This window comes from Canariomyces notabilis (assembly GCF_033297395.1).
Source record: "Canariomyces notabilis strain CBS 508.74 unplaced genomic scaffold N656scaffold_4, whole genome shotgun sequence".
NCBI lineage: Eukaryota > Fungi > Ascomycota > Sordariomycetes > Sordariales > Chaetomiaceae > Canariomyces > Canariomyces notabilis.
The window spans coordinates 653,059-673,326 of NW_027041826.1; the positions used below are offsets into that span (position 1 = coordinate 653,059).

General features: G+C 55.5%; 7 protein-coding genes and 1 non-coding gene across 8 annotated transcripts; 5 read left to right on the top strand and 3 right to left on the bottom strand.

Moving 5' to 3' along the window:
* The first annotated feature begins 339 nt into the window (after window positions 1-339).
* On the top strand, window positions 340-1,484 carry N656DRAFT_484476 (uncharacterized protein). Its single transcript, XM_064809809.1, has 2 exons — window positions 340-987; window positions 1,053-1,484. The coding sequence occupies exons 1-2, from the start codon at window positions 491-493 to the stop codon at window positions 1,399-1,401; spliced, it is 846 nt and encodes a 281-aa protein (XP_064672714.1). The 5' UTR covers window positions 340-490; the 3' UTR covers window positions 1,402-1,484.
* Window positions 1,485-1,514: 30 nt separating this feature from the next.
* On the top strand, window positions 1,515-3,071 carry N656DRAFT_484487 (uncharacterized protein). The gene is made up of 2 exons (XM_064809810.1): window positions 1,515-2,194; window positions 2,248-3,071. Exons 1-2 carry the CDS (start codon window positions 1,628-1,630, stop codon window positions 2,842-2,844), a joined length of 1,164 nt encoding a protein of 387 aa, XP_064672715.1. The 5' UTR covers window positions 1,515-1,627; the 3' UTR covers window positions 2,845-3,071.
* A 1,620-nt stretch (window positions 3,072-4,691) lies between these two features.
* N656DRAFT_776234 (carbohydrate esterase family 1 protein) lies at window positions 4,692-6,002 on the bottom strand. Its single transcript, XM_064814596.1, has 2 exons — window positions 4,872-6,002; window positions 4,692-4,809 (listed from the first exon to the last, which is right to left on the bottom strand). Exons 1-2 carry the CDS (start codon window positions 5,673-5,675, stop codon window positions 4,726-4,728), a joined length of 888 nt encoding a protein of 295 aa, XP_064672716.1. The 5' UTR covers window positions 5,676-6,002; the 3' UTR covers window positions 4,692-4,725.
* Window positions 6,003-6,524: 522 nt separating this feature from the next.
* On the bottom strand, window positions 6,525-7,620 carry N656DRAFT_795835 (uncharacterized protein; the record flags this gene model as incomplete). The annotated part of the gene is made up of 3 exons (XM_064817463.1): window positions 6,525-6,918; window positions 6,986-7,056; window positions 7,117-7,620. The coding sequence occupies 3 exons, from the start codon at window positions 7,618-7,620 to the stop codon at window positions 6,525-6,527; spliced, it is 969 nt and encodes a 322-aa protein (XP_064672717.1).
* A 3,513-nt stretch (window positions 7,621-11,133) lies between these two features.
* Window positions 11,134-14,193, top strand: N656DRAFT_776237 (phosphoribosylamine--glycine ligase). Its single transcript, XM_064814597.1, has one exon. It carries the CDS (start codon window positions 11,620-11,622, stop codon window positions 13,990-13,992), a length of 2,373 nt encoding a protein of 790 aa, XP_064672718.1. The 5' UTR covers window positions 11,134-11,619; the 3' UTR covers window positions 13,993-14,193.
* A 521-nt stretch (window positions 14,194-14,714) lies between these two features.
* Window positions 14,715-15,695, bottom strand: N656DRAFT_703698 (acyltransferase-domain-containing protein; the record flags this gene model as incomplete). Its single annotated transcript, XM_064811113.1, has 2 exons — window positions 14,715-14,911; window positions 14,975-15,695. The coding sequence occupies 2 exons, from the start codon at window positions 15,693-15,695 to the stop codon at window positions 14,715-14,717; spliced, it is 918 nt and encodes a 305-aa protein (XP_064672719.1).
* Window positions 15,696-17,428: 1,733 nt separating this feature from the next.
* Window positions 17,429-19,657, top strand: N656DRAFT_766419 (uncharacterized protein; the record flags this gene model as incomplete). The annotated part of the gene is made up of 2 exons (XM_064813476.1): window positions 17,429-18,194; window positions 18,246-19,657. The coding sequence occupies 2 exons, from the start codon at window positions 17,429-17,431 to the stop codon at window positions 19,655-19,657; spliced, it is 2,178 nt and encodes a 725-aa protein (XP_064672720.1).
* Window positions 19,658-20,145: 488 nt separating this feature from the next.
* Window positions 20,146-20,247, top strand: N656DRAFT_t36. The gene has a single exon. It is a non-coding gene; the product is annotated as a tRNA-Glu (tRNA).
* Window positions 20,248-20,268: the final 21 nt, after the last annotated feature.

The following is a 20,268-nucleotide window of genomic DNA, read 5'->3' on the forward strand; positions in this document are numbered from 1 at the left end:
TGATGGGTTTTCGAACTCGAAAAATGATTTCCTCTCATTGGCATTTGTTGGCAGGGACACACGTAAACGTACTGTACTGTATGTACAGTGCACTATTCGTTGAGCATGTCCATCTGGTACGCGACTTTTATCCAAGATTCCTTCACATTTCTGGATTGAACCGATATCCAACAGTTGGTTGCCTTTAGCTACAATATTGGCTTCAATCTGTACCTGCATTGCCCGCCGGGGCTGGCAATAACACAGAGTTCGGCCCGCCATCCGTTGAGTAAACCAATCTTGAATTGATATCAACCCGTATTGTCCGTTTATTTCATGCAAGACAACTGATATCTGTAGACCCAACAGGTTTCCGTATAACGTCATCCCATCTCTGTTGGCGGCGCTAGTAGCGGCGTCGGCAAGGATACGACGAGCCTTACCCTGCCCTCGGGCCTGCCTTTGGTGAACAACACAACACAACTTTCCTGCCCATCTTGGCTCAAAATTCATGTCCAGAGGTTCTCTCCTAGTTAACTACGGCCGAAGGATACGGAGAGCTAATATCCCAATTGACTACCCAATCATTGACATGATATGGCAATTCGCTTCTCCCTCTGCTGAATTTGACGCAAACGAAGGATCTATCTGTGCCCTCTCCGTTGTTCGCCAAGATGATGGGGGCGTTTTTGTGCAACAAAACGGGAAAGGGCCGCTCGATAGCACTTGCCTCCATCGGCTCAGCCCCATGCACCTTTGGCGCACGCCCTTCGGTGCATCTCACGCAATCGCAATCCGTGTTTCTCTCTTCCCCCCCGCTCCCCTGTCACTGCAGTCCACACATTGCTGTTCAATTGGCCCAGATGTTATCCAACAGCCGCGAACGCTAAAGCTGCCAGGTACCATGAACGCCGTGGCTAGCATCCCTGTCATGGAAGAAATGTTCTCGACCGCTGCGCCGCGTGTCGTTTCCCTATTTTATCATTCCCGGGGGCTCCGCCGTGCAAGGTCATTGCAATTTTCCACGTTTTTGTTTGCGCACTCTTCGGCTTCGACTAACACCGGTAGCAAAGATCGAGACATCGACGAGGACAAGCATACCACAACACTTACAACAGCACACCATTCCGAGGCGCCCGCGTCAGCTACCCAGCCATAAGAGTTGTCTCCTTCCCAACTTGGCCAGCGGCATTAGCATCTAGATTTGCACCGCACTCGTGCCTCGTCCCATTGGTGTCCGCCTCGTCCCACGCGGTAGTTACCTATATTTACCCGGAACCCCCATATTGGCCAACCCATACTAGAACCGGAACTGTACCGACTGCAAGAGGGTCCCCAACTGATGTGGTTGGCTGCGTGTTGCATATATTCGCAGTGCAATTGTGCATAGAGAGAGGATCCTATAATACGGGTTACCTCTAGTGTGCACTTGGGAAGATTCGGTTACAACATCTGCCTGTCAACGACGTCAGCTCTCTGTCGACCATCTATAACGAGTCCAGCTAGTACGAAGGCAAGAGGGCGTCGAGTTGGCCGTCGATCTGTCTCGCCGCCTTGGGCTTATCTGAATCCAGTCGCTCGTTAGAACCGGAAAGTCGGACAGAGTTATGCTGCACCGACCCCATCGCCCATTGCCTGCAGCTGCGACATGATGGCTTCCGCGGCAGCGCTACCCTCGAGCCAACACGCCCTCGGGCTCCCCTCACAGTCAGCCCGCTGTCCATCACCGTCATCGGGGCGGCTGTGGACATCATGGGCCGCGATCTTTGCCATCTTCTTCTGCCTAGTTTCTCACACGCTGGCTGCTACCTTGGACGCCGCCATGCCCGCCGAAACCCTTGTCACTGACCACAGGTTACCTTATCGGGATGGCCGAGGTTGGGTCATGCTATCGGAGCAAGATATTGAGCGGAGGAGGTTGCAGGAGCGTGCCCCATCTGAGTCCTCCGAGTCCTCAGAAGAATCAGAAACGTCAACGACCACTTCAAGCGGCGCCTCCGTGACCACCACCTTCTCCATCGTATTCGGGACGCCAAAACCGTCCACCACGAGCACGACTGTGTCTGCAAGCCCGCTGCCCAGCATTCTCGACAGCATGCCGTCCGTCTTCCTTCCCGCGTCGGACGGCGGGCCGGCACCGTGTCCGGTGTTTATCAATTCCTTCCTCACCGATCCGACCTTCAAGCAGTGCTATCCGCTCTCAATGCTCTTCGAGGTAAGTCCAAACCGTGATTGTGTCACCTGCTAGTGGTTAACCATGAACAGAAGTCAAAGTCATTTTTTGAAGCAAAGAGATCACTCCTGGGCATAACGCGAACCCTGGACGCGACTTGTGCCGCCAACGCAACCTTCTGCAACGACTACATGCAGACATTGGCCCGGAATTTCACTGCCCCCGAGAACTGCGGCCGAGAGTATGACGCCGGCGCTACCGCCATAATAGACGTCTACGATGCTATGACGGCGTACGCCCCCGTCTACGGCGCCGGGTGTCTTCGGGATGACGAGACGTCGGCCTACTGCTACGCCAACGCCGTCACGAACCAGACCAACTATAGCATGGCCTACGTCTACTTCCTGCCGCTCAATAAGTCGCTGCCCGGGGCGACGGTGGCGCCCTGCAACTTTTGCTTGCAGCAGACCATGGCCCTCTACCAAGCTTCCACCGCCGACCGCAGGCAGTTGATCTCGTTGACGTACGAGGCGGCGGCTAAGCAGGTCAACACAATTTGCGGGCCGGGCTTTGTCAACGAGTCGCTTGCCCCTGTCGCCGTCCCTGCCACCGCCCTGGCAGGGGTAATGAGGCCTTCCACGTGGCTGTCGACGGCCGTGGTGGGGTTGGCCGCAATACTGTGGCTTCTATGAGTCCGGTTAATTGACGACGGTCGATCATTGCATGAATAAACGAAACAGTGACGTTGATTTTAACTGGGACAGCATGGCGTTGGTTCAGGGTTTCAATCTTCTTCCATTTATCGATTTCTATTCCACTTCTTATCTTTTTTTACTATTCATTTAACTTGAGTCAATTTTTTGGAATATCTTCAATCACCGACGCCGGAGATCGACCTGATACCTATCCCTCTCATCCGCTCTGGCCCGCTCGCAGGCACTTGATCAACGCCACAACACTGCCTGCGCTCAAATCATGGCCTACAACCGGATTAAAATCGGTTAAATTTCTCTTTCTCATGCCTTTTTCTTCTTCTGACTGGACGGCTTGGGATTTGATAAAGCAAGGGGGATTAGAGGCTCAGGATTGACCGGCGAGTCACACAGCGGTTCATTTCATACTCATTCTAGCCCAGACGGGCTATCAATGGTGTCGTTAGGGGCACCGCTTACCTTTTTATTTCCCCATCTCCCCCCTCTTTTCTTGTTCAATTCTTCTATCCATTTATCATTTATCGGATTTTATCTATTAACTTATCATTGGAAAGGAGTTTGGGGGCTCTCTGGGCGGACATTCGGGAAAAAGGAGGGAGGCAACCGGTCAATTGGAACAGGCTCAGGGGTTTTGGATAACGGGAGGATACGTGCTTGGATTTTCATGCTTCTTGTGTATATTTTTGCCTTCTAGCTGGATCAGCGTACCTATGGCGTCGAGTCGGCTAGCTTTGATAGAGGGTGTAATACTCAGGATTGAAAACTCCTTGAGCATTGGCTGTTGCTCACCTGTCTGGTGATGAGATGTGTCTGGTTGCCTTGTGTGTAGCCTTTACATTAGCATCTGTGACAGCTTACTTTCTTAACTGTACAATACAAGTACATACGACCTATGCCAGCTATTCGAATCGACTGGAATCATACAAGCTGTAAACATCATGTGTCTTTGCCTGGGTACTGGGAGGGTGCATGCAGGGCTTCCTAGCTAGTTGGCCGGTGGGCGCGGGGTCTTCAGGGGTTCAGGGGTTTGTTTACTTTCACCGCCCGAGCTCTCCGATCGGAACTACCAAAATATAGAAGTCAACGAAGTGCTTGCTTGTCGTTGTACCTCACTTCTGCTTTATTTTCTATTGGGATAATGACACTACTCTTAGATTCTGGTCACCTCAGTTGCTTCGGTTGATCTGCATGCTCCTAAGGAGGGGGCATGACTGTGGCACAGACAGAGAGCTGTGCCCACACCCAACCCCCCCTCCCAATGCGAAGTATCGACTATACACCAAATGCTGCCGCCTTGTGTTTCAAGTTGCCCTTCCTGGTATTCATGATACGTACTATGCAATACAATATTGAAGTTGGACGGCTGGTGTGAGACTATCATAGGAACATATTGGCAAGCTGTACTGTAGCCGGTGGCTGTATTAGGGACATGTGGTAGCGCAGACATGGACAGCAAGGCTATGGTCACATTTTTAGGCTTCAACGAGGTTGATACCAGCATCCAGGTGTAGGAGAATCCAGCTACCGCACTTCAGCAACCGATTCACATAAATGGCGGACCGGTTGTGTTTGGCACGCACTTCCCTTTTCCTCGCGGGAAGATACCGGGGCTTGGTGGCTGTTGGAGAGTTGTCTTGTTTCTTCGTGCTCATATTCCAGGTAACACGTTGCAGTCCTGCGCTGCCTGGGACTCCCCGAATCCTAAGAAGCTTGGCCTCCGCATGATTTGTGTCTCATCATGTGTCCAGTACATACATGCCTATGTCCAGGTCCTGCTGCCCTTCCAAGCCCAGACAACTCGGCTATCCCCATTTATCTTCACTCTCCGCCTGTCATCCCTCGATGCGCTGGAGCTTCTCCTCACAGCAAACCCAAGTGCTTGGCTGCGTGGTCGACGTGCTCATCGCTAAATGTCGCCATGAAGTAGTACGAGTGGTCATAATCCTAAGTCTCGTCAGCATTCCCTCTTTTCCTCGCCCCCCTTTCCCTCTATTCATTTTACTCACCTGCTGATACCTCACTTTCACCCCCTCGGCCCCGGCCTCCTTAACGGCCTGCTCAAAATTCTCCGGCAGCAACTGCCCCTGCTTATAAAAATTGTCACCCGTCCCCACATCAATCAGCATCTTCAGGTCCTTCCCCTTCCAATCACCGCTCCTCACGAGCTCAGTCGCATCATGCTTCTTCCACTCGTCCCGGTTCTCACCACCCAGGTACCCCGTAAATGCCTTCTCACCCCAAGGACAGTTGCTCGGGTTAGCGATAGGCGCAAACGCGCTCACACTGGCAAACTTGCCCGGGTACTTGAGATACAGAGTCAAAGCGCCGTGGCCGCCCATGCTGTGGCCCGTGATGGCGACGCGGGCGCGGTCCAGGTAGCGGCCGTACTCGGCATCCCCAAAAAGCGTGTCGGGCAGCTCCCGCGCAATGTAGCTCTCCATCTTGTACCCCTTGTTCCAGGGCGCCTGGGTCGCGTCGACGTAGAAGCCCGCCCCGGCCCCAAAGTCCCATGAATCTGTCTCCCCTGGCAGGTTGAGCCCGCGAGGGGAGGTGTCCGGGTAGAGGACTGCTAGACCCAGCTGGCTCGCCCGGTGCTGGAAGAAGCCCTTCTCGGAGCAGTTCTCGGGTGTGCAGGTCAGGCCCGAGAGGTAGATCAACACCGGCGCTTTGTAGGTTGAGTTGGCGGCCAGGGCTTGCGGCGGCACGAAGAGGTTCACGGCCATGGGAGTGCCGGTCACGGTGGAGCTGTGGGAGAGTTTGAAGAGCTTGCCGCCGAAGGAGGCGATGGTGGCTTTGGTTGTGAAGGCCATTTTGGCTGGTTGGTTGGGATGCTGGTCACGGCGGTGTGTTGTTGCTGATGGTAAGGCGGAGTGGGAGATGAACTGAGCCAGCAAGGTTTGGAGTTGGGAAGGAGAGAATACTGTACTCAACGTCAAATCATTCAACGGTGAAGTGCCTGGGAATGAACAGATGACAGATCTGTCTCGGTATTCACACTTCAGTGTTCACTCTACCCCGCCTCATATCCCAATTGAACCTTCCCTGAGCCGTTCTCTTCTTCTCCAAGACACGACCGCAACCCCACCTGCCTCGACTGCCGATTATGTACCTCGGCGGGGAGCGAGGGGTAAAACGGGCTTTCGGAAAAGGGGCCCACAGCACCAAAAAATACCGTCATTGCACGCTTCTAACACACTTATTATCCCGGTGAACACCTTGATAACCCCGAATGCCGAACCAAATGGACCGTTACGGTACGGATACTGTACCTAGGTAACATCTTATACGACTCACCAACGTCCAGCACACTGCATCAACTTTACAAGCGGAGTGAACTGAAAAATTCATAGAAAAATAACTCCTGTTCTAATTGGATCCCTATGGTATGTGTATACATAAAACATTAAGTTAAGCCACTGGCGTTAGGCCTATCCCCCTCTCCACCCATCCCTGCGCCTTACGTCACGCCAGCCAAGGAACCCTTTTGTGCCCACACACCAACATTGCCAGACTATATGGCCCATGAAAATTCATGATAAAGGCTAAGCCTTCAAAAAAAGATGACGCTTATAATCTAAGGTCATTAAACTTCGTACCCCTTTTACCAAGGAAACGAGGATGAATCATGAAACTAAGGGAAAACCGGTCTGATCAACCGATCAGAAGAGCGCCAAACCGCCCGCAAGGCCTAGCACAAGCGCCACGACAGCGCCTGCTGGTTTGCCCACGGCAGCAGCAGCGCCCGTGACGACGGGCGGGGCCGGCGCGGTGGTGGTCGCGTTGCCCGGGACGGGGGGCAGCCGCGACGTGGTGGTGGTGATGATGGACGGCGGCACGCGGGTGGTGATGGACGTGGGAATGACAATGGTGGTCGGGGGCAGCGGCTGCTCCGACGTGTACTCAATGTCGCTGGCCGTCACCACGACCGTCGAGTAGCCCGTGATGGTCTGCTGCGATGTCGCGGGGATCGTGACCGTGTAGTCGACCTCCTCGGTCATGGTCACGGGAATCACCGTGGTGACAGTCTGGACCTCGGTGTTGGTCAGGGTGATGCTGGGAAGGAGGGTTAGTCAATCAATTTTGGGGGTGCTGTAGGTTGGATGGGGGGAACTGGGCTTACGTGTTGGTCTTGGTGATCTCAATGGTAGAGCCTTCGGAAACGGTTGTGGATGTGACAACAGGGCAGGTGACCTATTTTGTTTTCATGTCAGTTCCGTTGGTTTAGGAAGGGGGACTGGGACCTAGACGTACCGTCTCGTAGACATTGGTGGTCTCATACTCGGTCTTGATGTTCGTCGTGTAAACAGTTTCCGTCTTGGCAACACTGGTGACGACAGTTGCCGTGCTGGCAACCTTGGTGACGGCAGTCGACGTTGAGGTCCAAGTGACCACAACCGTCGAGCCTTCGACAACCTTGGTCTCGGTCACAGGGCAGAGCTCGGTCAGGGTCGTGTAGATGACTTGGCCCTCCGTCTTGGTCACGGGAGGTTCCGTCTGGGTCACCACGACGGTGGTGGGGACAGCAGTCTTGACGGTGCTGGTGGTGGTATAGGTAGTAACGTAGGTGCTGCCGGGCTTGGTGACGGTATCCGTGACTGGACAAACGGTAGTATACGTGACGATGACCGCGGTGGTGTAGGTTACGTGACTGTCGCCGCCCCCGTGTCTATCGTAAAGCGCCTTGTCTTCCGCCCTTGGGATGTTGGCTCCCAATGCCGAAGCGGCAAGGGCAACGAGTGAAAGAGCGGCTCTCATCGTGACTGCTGGGCCGGTATATTGACAACGACTGTGGCTGATAGCGAAGGTTGAGTCCCGACTGGTGGTTCCTGGGATCTTCAGGCACAAGGCTGGTCACGAACGAGTGTCTTCCAGTAGCCTTAACGAACGAGTTGCCTAGTATGAGGAGAACCCAGGTTTGGACGCTTTAGACCGAGATGGCTGGCGATGAGAGAAGGGGAAGGGAGAGCAGCCACAACTGGGAGCATGCATGTTTATACACAACGAGCGGCTCAAGCCGGTTATGGTCATGGTGCTAATGGGACGATCAAGGAGGGAAACGAGAATGGCGCAGTGGGGTTGCGATGACATCTTGCTTTCCGTCCAACGGCAGGTTGAGACAATCCCATCGGGTCTGCATGGTAGCGGGCTAGGAGAGGAGGGCGGGATCAGTTGGCCGCGAGGATTGGACAGAAAGATCTCCCTGTGGTTCAGCGTTGTAAATGTAGAGTACATGCATACAAGCCACGCCCGCTGGTTGGCCCAGCCCAGGCCCGTTGTTGACCATGCAGGGTAGATAGTGCGCAGGAGGCTACTGACAGAAAAGATCCCGACTGGCAGGAAACGCTTTTTGCGCCCCTTTCTTCGACAGCTGCCACCTTTTCCCCATCGAAGCAGCATTCTTGGGGCTCGGAGTGCTATCGGATAAAGCGCGTTAGCATTGGACTGCTTTTCCAACCTCCAGATTTGTTAGGAATCGCAGGCATTCTCTGTGGTCGCTGGCCGTTACACTGCCTCTGCCTACAGCGGCACGGTCTACGGGGCCGCGCTCAGAACTGAATTCCCCCAGACCTACTGTATCCCTAGTTCCCCGCTGTCCATGACCGGGTGAGCGGCACTGCATCAAGGCCACATCCACATTCACCTCAGTAGAGGGCCGCTTCAGATAGCAACTTGAAAAAACATGAATACAGTATCGATTTGATGCTGTGTCTTCGAGCATCCACTGGGAAGTCGGCACAGGGGCGAACGGTGGAGAGGCATACTGCAGGGGTTGAGGGAAAAGTCAACGTTGAGTGGTTCGCGGATCCGCCAAGCCTGGGTGAGCCCCACTCAGTTTCGAGATCTGGGTCCTTGCCGAATGTCGACGCCGCTAGGCTATGACGGCACGTTTGTCAACCCCCTGTCTCTGCCTTTAACATGTGGCTTTTCTTAGCTTGCTTTGAGCGATTTTGGTCCCGGCCAGACCTCACCATTGGGCTGACCTGAAAGCTCCTACCAGTTTAGTCCAGGAAGGAACAGCACATCTCTAGATGTTTGAGAAAACAGCAACCTGGAGATATGGCGTGCGTGTACTGCATAAGTGTTGACTGCCCGTGCCTTCCCTGCAACAAACCAGAAGATGTGCAGTATTTGTTGCGGTGAGTGAGGGGGACTTGGGCGTAAGTTTTTTTACGTATGTGCTGTACAAACGTACTGTGCAATACCATAACTGTAGCCCATCCGAACACCGTTCCCGCTGTGGGCGGATGTGTTACCCGGCCGATCGAACTACGGTGTCGGGGGTGTGGAACAGACAGTTCCCGCGGGATCCGGCCGCATAGCCAAGTGATGTGATATCACTAGACATACCTCAGTATTTTGGATAGTGGATGAATTGTTTGTATGCATCTGTACTATACAGTACATGCATGCAGGTATGGTACTCGACCGAGTCGACACTACTTTTCGAACCTGATAGAAGGAAAATAGAGTGATAAGCGCATGTGTGCGCCCGATTTTCTCGTGTCCGGGGCAACTGCGGCAGGCATCGGCACGATCTGCAAATTTTGGGGGTTGGTGTTGTGGACCTCATCATCATCGAATCAACCGAAAAGACAAGAGCGAGGCCAATCAGCTCAGATGAGATATATTACCAGTCAGCGAAGGCAGGTTACCACCTGCAACCAGCTTCCAGTTGCGAGTCCAAGATCCCGGAAGCTCCTCAAGTCTATCCAACTTGTGAGCTTACATGTCGTCATCGAGCAACAATAGGGGAAGGTGATGGGAAGACCACTTGCTAGGCGAGCACGGCGAGGTAAGCCCAAGGTGTTGGAGACAGAGCTTAGATATCCGGTCCCTTGGGCAGAGTGGCCCCATCATCAAGTTCCAGCCGTGTTCACCGAGTAGTCTCGTCATTGGGTATCACCGGGCTCACCGCTTGATTGAATGAGAGCCGCGCGCAAAAACCTTCAGTTAACTTCCCTCTCACGGGTCCCCTGAATTGCACAGCAGCTCGGTCATGCCACCGCAGCTCAATGTGATGTGATTACTTGCTGCTGTTCTCCTAACGGCAGGTCGTCTGTTATGTGTGTGACACTTGACTAGCTCGTATGCATTTGTATGTATGCAAGCTTCGTTTTCGTCAGAGCGTGACTTTGTCTCGGGCTTTTGGAAACGCTCTGGCCTGATTGCCAACAATCGCTGGCCTGCTTAGCCTTGATCCGGCCAAGATCAGCGGCGAGGGAACAACAGATGACAATAGCTGGCCGGACTTTCGGCGGTTCATCCGTAGTCACTGCGTGGGCGTCGTGCCCTTGACAATGGAATGGTTATTGGCAACACAGAAGCGGGTGATGCCGATGCTTCGGGCGTGTTAAGTTTCACAGCCGTAGTCGGCAAAGCCATGTTTCTCGACCGTGTTTCAGCTTTATTTTGACGTGTGTTCTCTAGCATGACAGTTAGTGGCGCTGTGGCTTCGAGTTACTCGCGTGGATTCATGTGCCGTCCAGGAGCTGCGTTTGTAAGTGGAGGGAGGATGCGGAAGAGTTCTCTGCGGCCATTTTCAGGGGATGTGGGGTCTGCGCCCTCTTGGACGGGCACTTGGGCCACCTTTGGCTCCGCAAGCCCCAGCAATCAGCACAACCTTGAATGGCGAGAATGGGTCCAGACTTTCCCCCACAACAAGGCGACCTTGATTAGGATACCTTATGTATGGTTTTGTTTTGCATGTGGATGTTGTCTGCTCAATGACCGGAAAGCACCCTCGGTAGACCGTGATGTGCACTTCGTAGCGGGCTTCGACATCATTCACCTATGATATGCGGTGAGCCGGAAGTCACCTACGTTCAATCAGCATTTGGGTGCAGCCAACAAACCGCAATGGCGCCGTGTTCATCCTCGGACCCTGCTAGTTTTCGCTATTGGCGTCCAGTTCTTCAATGTTTGTGCTGAATTCACAATGTGACTTGCTCAGGCCCAGCTGCTGATATATTCATCTGTTCTGAAGCTTTAGTCGGCCAGCTAATTGGGTGTCCGGAGTAGGAACACCCGTCGACCTGATGTTGGGCCGCAACCCAATTCATCGCTCAGGACTTACGATGGCGCCAACTACGTTCTGACACATCCCATCCCATTAACGTTGTGCTACAACCAGCCATCAGACGGTCGTACGAAAGTGGGCTAACCAAGCCTCGTCAGCCGCCTTGATGAACGGCCGCGGTCCGAGTCTTTCTCCACTCACGGTGCGAACGTTAGCTGTCGTTGAATGTACAGAAGGTCCGAGGCCGAAGCCTTCAAGGCTAGGTGCCATATGCCGCTCGTTATATGCCAGTTATCAAGCAGAGCCAGCTCCTGATCAAGGAAGCAATGTGTTTCTGTGAGGGACATTGAACAAAAGGGGCGAGGGAAAGTTGAACAAGCCTCTACCATCGTAAGTAGGGAGTTTGACACTCGTCAGACCCTGACAGTGGAGTGCTCGACGGGCCGATTGAAGACGTCGCCAGATCTTGCCAGGCCTTCGCAATCCCCAAATGTGGGGCATTGACAGGGTCTGACGAGTGTCAAACTCCCTACTTACGATGGTAGTGAGAGCGATTGGTGAATTGGCCAATCGACGCTCGCTTACCGATAAGTGACAGGGCCCAGCTTATCTAATCGCTGAACGCGGGGGAGGGGTAGCAAATTTCCCCAGGTTTGACTTTTATTTGCTCGCTCGAGGAGGGCAGCATGCTGGGCAGAGACAGGCCGCTTCTATGTGACGCGTGACGCGGTGTGAAAATGTCCTCTCTCCGAATCCTGCTCATCGGCAACGGCGGCCGAGAACACGCCCTCGCGTGGAAGCTCGTGCAGTCGCCACATGTGGAGTCCATCATCGCCGTGCCGGGCAACGGCGGCACTGCTGGCCTTCCCAAGGTGACCAACGACACCTCTGTGGCCGCCGACGACTACCCCGGTCTCGTTGAGCTTGCCAGAAGGAATAGGGTCAATCTGGTTGTTCCTGGTCCCGAAGCACCTCTCGTCGATGGCGTGGAAGGCTACTTTCGCGAGGCCGGTATCCCCGTCTTCGGTCCATCCAAGGAGGCGGCGCGCATGGAGGGCAGCAAGACCTTTTCCAAGGACTTCATGAAAAAGCACAACATCCCCACGGCTGCATACGAGAACTTTTCGGACTACGAAAAGGCGAGCCAGTATTTGAAGACGGTCAAGCACAATGTAGTCATCAAGGCCACCGGCTTGGCAGCAGGAAAGGGTGTTATAATCCCTCAGACGCACGAGGAAGCTCAGCAGGCGCTCAAGGAGATCATGCAGGACAAAGCTTTTGGCTCTGCTGGTGATGAGGTTGTAATTGAAGAGTTCCTGGTTGGCGACGAGCTGAGCATCTTGTCCTTCTGCGATGGAACAACTATCAAATCCTTGCCACCGGCTCAGGACCACAAGCGAATCGGTGAGGGCGACACCGGGCTCAACACAGGCGGCATGGGATGCTATGCCCCGACGAAGCTCGCCACACCGGAGCTGATTGCGCGTATCGAGCGTGAGATTCTTCAGCCCACCATCGACGGCATGCGCAAGGACGGGTTCCCCTTTCGTGGCTGCCTCTTCACGGGTTTGATGATCGCACCCGACGGCACGCCCAAAGTGCTGGAGTACAACGTGCGCTTCGGCGATCCGGAGACCCAAACAGTGCTCCCCTTACTCGAGTCGGACCTGGCAAAGATCATGTATGCATGCGCCGGGCCCGTCCCGTACCTTGAAGATATCCCGGTCAAGGTCTCGTCCAAATTCAGCACCACCGTGGTTGTTGCCGCCCCCGGCTACCCCGAGTCCTACCCGAAGAACATCCCGATGCAGGTGGCCGCTTCGCCCCAGGACGTCACGATCTTCCATGCCGGAACAAAGCTCTCGGGCGTTTCATTGCTGAGCTCGGGCGGCCGAGTCATTGCCGCCAACGCAGTCGGGGATTCACTCCGAGCGGCAGTTGACAAGGCCTACGAGGGCGTCAAGCTAATCAACTTCGAAGGCATGTACTACCGCAAGGACATCGCCCACCGTGCCTTCCGCAAAGCCGACGCCTCGAGCAAGCTCACCTACGCCCAGTCCGGCGTGAGCATCGACGCGGGCAACGAACTCGTCGAGCGCATCAAAGCAGCCGTAGCCACCACACGCCGGCCAGGCGCAGACGCCGTGATCGGGGGCTTCGGCGGCGAGGTCGACCTCTCCGCCGCCGGCCATCCCGGCGCGCCCATTATCGTCGGCGCCATCGACGGCGTCGGCACCAAGCTCATCATCGCCCAGAAGATGAACAAGCACGACACGGTTGGCATCGATCTCGTCGCCATGAACGTCAACGACTTAGTCGTCCAGGGTGCCGAACCATTCATGTTCCTCGACTACTACGGCTGCAGCCACCTCGACGTGTCAGTTGCCACCTCGTTCGTCGAGGGCGTCGCGAAGGGGTGCATCCAGGCCGGCTGCGCTCTCGTAGGCGGCGAGACGGCTGAGATGCCCGACCTGTACTCGGGCGACGACTACGATGCCGCCGGCGCCGCCATCGGCGTCATGCGCGCCAGTCAGCGCCTTCCACGGAAAGACGCCATGCTCGAGGGTGACGTCCTCATCGGTATGGCCTCATCGGGGGTCCACTCCAACGGTTTCTCCCTCGTCCGCAAGATCGTCAAGACCCGCGGCCTGGAGTACACCGACCCGGCGCCTTGGGACGACTCGGGAGTCTCTCTCGGCCACGCCCTCCTCACCCCAACCAGGATCTATGTCAAGCCCCTGCTGGCCGTCCTCGCTGACTCGGCCACGGGGCCGGCCGTCAAGGGAATGGCCCACATCACCGGCGGCGGGCTTACCGAGAATGTACCCCGCATGCTGCCCCGCCATCTCGCGGCCGAGATTGATGTTGCCTCATGGGAGGTTCCCCCGGTCTTCAAGTGGCTCGCCCAGTCAGTAGAGCCCGCCGAGATGGCCAGGGCGTTCAATAACGGCATTGGCATGGTGCTGGCTGTCGCGGCTGAGGCGGCAGACCAGGTGGTGCAGAGGCTGGAGGAGCAGGGGGAGAGGGTTTACCGGATTGGGAGGCTCGTCAAGAGGCAGCCGGATGGGGAAGGGTGTGTTTTGAAAAATTTAGGACGCTGGGCGGCGTAAGTCAGGGTCTTTGGGGAGTTCATATCCCTGTATGTATCAGAGAATTAGGGAAAGACGCTGGTTTCTGTTGGTAAACACGGTGTCATATGACAAGTAGACAAGCTGCAGCGAAGAGAAAAGAGTGATGTACGAGCAAAAGCAACCGGGGCTGTGGGCGGATGGGTGGATAGAAATAAAGAGGCCATAGCATCTCCGACTTCTTAAGCAGAGGAGTATTCGCATACAAAGGCAGCGAGGGCACACATCTTGGAGGATATAGGTAAGTCTGTTACATTGTCTTGCCCTCTAGGATATAGTCGGAGGAAAGGCGCCTCACAAGCCGCCCACAAAACAGTATTCACGTCGGGTATTCCTGGATTTGTTCTCGTCTATCCATTGCAACCCCCAGACCTTTTAGAAAAAAAGTCGCCAAACACCAGCGCCTCGTCATGTCGTTAACTAAGACTGGTGCAAGCTTCGTAAACCCATTCCTCGTCTCTGTGGCCCAAAAAATGCTTGTGCGCTCATATGAATGCTTGTACAACAGACGCGGACCGACTCCTGGAATGAAGAACAACATATAAAATGTGTGGTCGGGATCCCGTCCCGAAGGGCGGACTGTCCATTCGGGTGAGACGGTGAACACCGGGGGAAAGGGGGTCGGCGAGTCCGTCCGTAGCTGACGCCCTCTGATACCCTGGGTATCGGCGCACAACGTAGGCAAAATGGAGGTGCGTAACGCCTCATGCAGCAACTCTGAGCTCGGTCCCCGTCGACATGGCGAAGCCGTTAGCTCCGGGCGTCTCGCGAACGGCACCAGCTTGCCCACGTGCCTTCTCTGTCAGGGTGAGGAGCTCCTTGAGCATCAACTCGCGAGTGCCCCTCACCAGCCCGTCAACGTCGGCGGCGGTGAGCCCTTCGGTTGAGATGGGTTCAAGAACTGCCCGTGTAAGTCAGCCTCGCCGAAATTGAGAGGCAAAGCATGAGTAAGGTGACGGCTTACCCTTGCAAGGTATTCTTCCGGACTTGAAGACGAACCCCTTGGGGTAGTAGATATGGCTGTAGTTCGCCACGACGACAGGTATGATGGGCACCTGCGCCTGCACGGCGAGGTGGAAGGCACCCTTCTTGAAAGGCAGCACTGAGGGCATCTTGGCATAGCTGCGCGTGCCCTCGGGGAACATGTAGACGCTTTGGCGCTTGTTGCGGATCTCGTCGGCGGCGCCGCGCATCTTCTCGCGCGAATCCTTGCTGTTGGTGCGGTGAAGGAAGATGCTGCCGCTCAGGGACATGAACCAGCCCAGGAAGGGAACCCACTTCAGCGAAGCCTTGGCCGTCACGCTGCAGTACTTGGGGAACATGCAACCCAGCATGAGCACGTCGAGTTCGGTTTGATGGTTACCCACGATGACGGCGGGACGGGTCTTGTTAAGGTAGCCATGCGGGTCTTCGATGTCAAACGTCACCCCCGTCGCCAGGCGCATGCTGTACTTGAAACTGCGGGCTACGGTCCATTGCGCGAGCTGGCCGTAGCCAACGAGGCGGAGGGCAACTGACGCGACGACACCGTAGAGCGAGCTAGTGATTAGTGCCAACAATGAGGCCAGCGATCGGGCCGCAAAGTCGGCTTTAGGAACCCCGACAGCCGAGAGCAGGTAGGCCGACACAATTGCAGCAACCCAGACAGCGAGGCAGTAGTCGATGTAGGCGAGAATGGTCGCCATAGTTAGGTGTGTCCAGTGTTGGGTCTACGGCAGGCAAGGGCGACAGCCCAGTTGTTTGCGCGGGGTCGAGTCTGTCGTTGATGTAGAGACGGGACGACAGGCTGCTCCGGCACGCCCAGCTGTGTATCGGGTTTCAATGTTCCAGCGCGCCTGCAGAACCAAGGTTCGGCCAAGGGACCAGAGAAAAGGGGTTTGTGGGTTAGGTTAGGTCTTTGACGGCTGTCACTAGGTAGCTCAACCCCTTTAAATTGCCGCTGATAGGTCGGATCGGCACGCAGTTAGCCACCGATGTCCCTGTAGCTGATCCACGGGCGGTGGAGTGGTTTCGCAGGAGCCCGTGTAGCGCGAACAGGGCAGCTCGATGGGTCTCTCGATGCCAGGAGAGGATGTCGGATTCACCGGGTATGAGATGGCATGTTTCGATATCCTTCGTGCCTACGCCTTAATAGGAGTCGACTACAGGGCGAGGTGGGCGTGTGACCTCACCGAGGCTACAATAACCTGTTGTGGAAGGCGCGAAAAAAAATTGAGACGACCGACATGGCGGTTTCGCTGTTGAACTGCAAGGCTGTTGTGCTGTGGGGAATTCAATGCAGCCTTCCCGTAAGGGGTTCTGGAAGTACCCCCTTGATAGAGTCTTTACCCAAAAGCACTTTGAAACCAACTGGCATTCATCCTGAAAAATTTGAATATGATTTGTCCTAATCATGCATCGAGAACGAATGTATATATTTCCGAATGGGCCTCTTGCAATGTGAATACTCACTGGTAAACTGGAAGCTGGCTTTGCCAAATACATCGTGGATACCCGTCCACGAGACTCAACGGGACGCCAAGACCGCAAGCGTGGCATGACCCCACAAGATCTTTCCCGAGGTTCCAGTCCTGTTGGGGCTAACAAATCATATTTGGGGTCAACTTGTGAGGAACTTAGGTTGGTATCAATTGACACTCACAGACATTCGCCGAAGCTCGGATGTCAGTGACCGTCAAGACTCAGGACCCGGAACGCAGATATTTCGGTCGTCATTTGGAGGCAAGCACTACACTACCACTTATGATTCGTCTGGAACTATACTACTCTAAGGTTATTTTCCACGAGAATTGTACCGGGAGTGTGCGGCGCCATCTTGATTGGAGATTGGAGACTTCTACAGTATATCCCCGGCAATGTCCATCCGTGACTGCAAGGTCCAACAACCCGGTTCGGCCGAGTCCATATAGTATAGCAGGGGGCTTTCTCTTATAAATGTGTTGGACAATCCTGAGAAATCATATCAAACCTGGATGCTGAAAGACCAAGGGCTTTTTGCAACAGATGGCATATTGTGCGGTAACGAAAGGTTTGATGTCTGCTGTGAGACACTGCTGTCACCTGTGGCAGGGCAGCTGAATCAGAATGATAGGCGCTGTAACGAATTTTAGCCGCAGTTCACCCACGGTAACTACACAGTATGTACAGTACACAGTCTGTTCACCATCCTACAACCTACTACTTACTACTTTCCTTCACCTAGACACCTTTCGATCACGACAGCTTCCCGCGCCCTCACTTGTCGCGCTATCACCGGTTGCTACCGTTGCGTAGTCTGGCTCGCAATTGTCAAGCTCTTCTCTCGGGCCCACCTGGCAGTTCGTCGATGGCCATGGTTGCGTCGCTGTGATCGCTCCCTCGACGGTCTTTCTATTCTCTCTCTCTCTCAAAGGTCGGCGGCTTCTCCAATCTGCGGTCCATGGCGGCATCTCGTCGCGGGCACCCGGCCCTTTCCGTACGGTTCCCACAGCTCACCGCCTCAGGACTTTTGCCCGACCTGCCCCTCATATCCGCCCTCTTCCTCATAGATTTTGACGTCAAGGCCGGTTACACAATTGTCTGGAAACGCGCCGTACCAGGTCTCGACCTCGAAGGCACCGTCGAATACAAGAGCTTGCCCTCGGGTCTGCACACGGTGCCCGACGACCTTATATACTTTGTCCATGATGGCGGCCATGCCGGCCTCAGCGCCTTCGTCAACACGCCCACCGACGAGGAAGAAACCCGCCACGCGCGCATGATCGCTGTCGGCATCCTCGTGCCTCTGAGCTATGGCCGGCTCGGGAGAGCCTGGCGTCACGCCGAGGCATTGAAGGCAATTGCCGCCGAATTGGCTGCGGATCGGAAACGAACGCAGCTTTTGGAGGAGTACTGGGAGAAGAACGGCGCTCGCGAGACATCGGTGCTCCAGCCATTGAAGGATACTCCGCTGGCTTCACCTGTCCTCAGCGTCAAAACGAGCCGTCCCGGACTGGGCAAAGGCCATGCAAGGAGTCGGTCTGCCTCAGACGGCGCCGCCTTGATCCCCCCCGGCCATACGCTGTCTCCGTTTCACCCGGCCTGGAGCCTCACCTCGCTATTGGACACGTTTGGTCCCTTGATCTTTCCCATTCACCGCGCCGCTCTGCTGCGCAAGCGCATCTTGATTTCTTGTCACGCGCCAGTGCACGAGATTTGCAACTTTGGTATGTACCGCGCCTTGCACAGTCTCTACGCGGTTGGCTGACATGTCATAGTCTACGATATCTCCGTCTTGTCAAACATCCCTTCATCCGTCTGCGACGTAATAGACCCCTCTGCTCCGGTCCAGCGCCTGCGGCCACTCTTCACCATCGGCGTGCACGACATATCCTATCTACTAGAGCATCAAGCCGCGCTAAAGCGGGCCAGCCAGGCGGACAATCACGACGATCCAATCAACCTCGACGACGCCAGCTCGGGATGGGTGGCATGCACCACCGACAGCATCCTCGCCATGAAGGACGGCCTCTGGGATATGTTGATCACCATGCCCCCAGCCTACTCCTCCAACGCCAAGCAACGTGTCTGGCCAACCGTAGAATGCCCAAAGGGCGTCCCGGTCAAAGCAACGCAGCGCGACCTCCGCCGCTTTCGCTCCCTCACCATTGGTCTCAGCCGGCTGGCCGCGGCAACATCAGCCTCGGTCCATCCCCACCCCAACCCTACATCCGACACGCGGAGCCTGCGCTCGGAAACGAGCGACGCCGTTTCTACTCCCGCAACCCCAGCCATCCGCCTGTCCTCGTCCTCCCGACCGGGAACGGCTACCCAGGACCCGCACCGCCACCATGCAACAAGAAGCCTGTCAATAGCCGGTCCAGGCGCCTCGGCCGACTACGCCGAGACGGAGGCCATCGTCGAACCCACCACCTGGGCTGCGCTCGCGTACAACGGCTTTATGTGGTGGGCCTCGGCGGGCGAGAAACGTCACGGTGACGAGGTTGACGAGCACAGCCATGACGCCGCGCTTCTGGCCGGGTTGGCGCCGCTGTCACCTGTCATGGCACCCGCTGTTGCTGGGGGTCAGAAAAAGACCAGTTTTGGCGACAGCGGCGCGGAGAGCGGTAGCTTACCCCATGACAGTCGCGGTGAGGGAATGGTGGATTCGTGGGGCCAGCTTACCCCTGGGCAGCGGCGGTTGGGAGGTGGCGATGCTACGGAAGGGGAAGGGGACGATGGGGAGGGCGAAGAAGAGGACGAGCGAGGGGATGATGAATGCCAGGCTCGACTTGAGCTGGCGGTGGTAGCGTACTTCCACCGTTTGACCACCAATGTGTTATCCGTCCTGGCGGATATTGTCGACTCGGCGGATGACGATGATCTGTTGGATCTGGCACCGGGACTGGGGATAGGCGGGGAGTTTGATGGCGAGGGGGCTGGAGCCCGCTCAGTTTCTCGTGCTTCGCTGAGCGAAGAGGAAGGCAGCAGCGAAGAGGCAAGGCTACTGGATACTGGGAACAGTAGGGGGTGGGTGAGGGTCGATAGTGATGCCCTTGCCCAAATGGGGCTGGATGTGTGGAGCCAGGCCGATGCCGACTTTGTGCGCGAGGTTACGGCCAGGTATTTCTCCCGCCGGGCGTATGTTGAGACCAAGGGGGTTGAGATATGCGGCGTGAAGATATGCTAAAGCTCAGCGCTCATGGCAGGTTTCGAGAGGATAGTGCTTCTGGGATAGCATGGGTCTTGTCTACTATGGGTTATGCGGTATCTAGCTACTTATCGTGGCCTGGCGATGGGACGGGAGTTTTAGGGTCGGTTGGGACTGGAACGGGTTGGTTTACCAGCCATTACACGAGCATCCTATTGATATTGATAACCACATGTTGGCGGGATTTGGCCTGGTCGGGTATACCTAATATACTGTTGCCGTGGCACGTCGTTCGCGGCTAGTGTGTTGTAACCACCAGAGTCATGTTGGTTGACGTGCTACTCTACCCCCAGAGATTACTTCAGAACAATTAGTTTTGCCTTGACTGGGTGTTTGCCCTCGGGAAGTGGCACCTGAGGTGCTCCTCGCTACCACGACACAGGCGGAAACCGGCAGCTCCTTCCACCTCCGGCCTGCCCACTGACTATACGAGTTGAGTTTCTCTCTTGCAACTTCCAACACAAACAACCCCTCTGGTGTATCGGTAACATAGCGGATTCTCATTCAGGGCTATCATTGCCTCAGAACAACAGACTCCGTTGCGCGGGGTTCGACTCCCCGGGGGGGTGACTTTTTTTAGCCATGTCTTC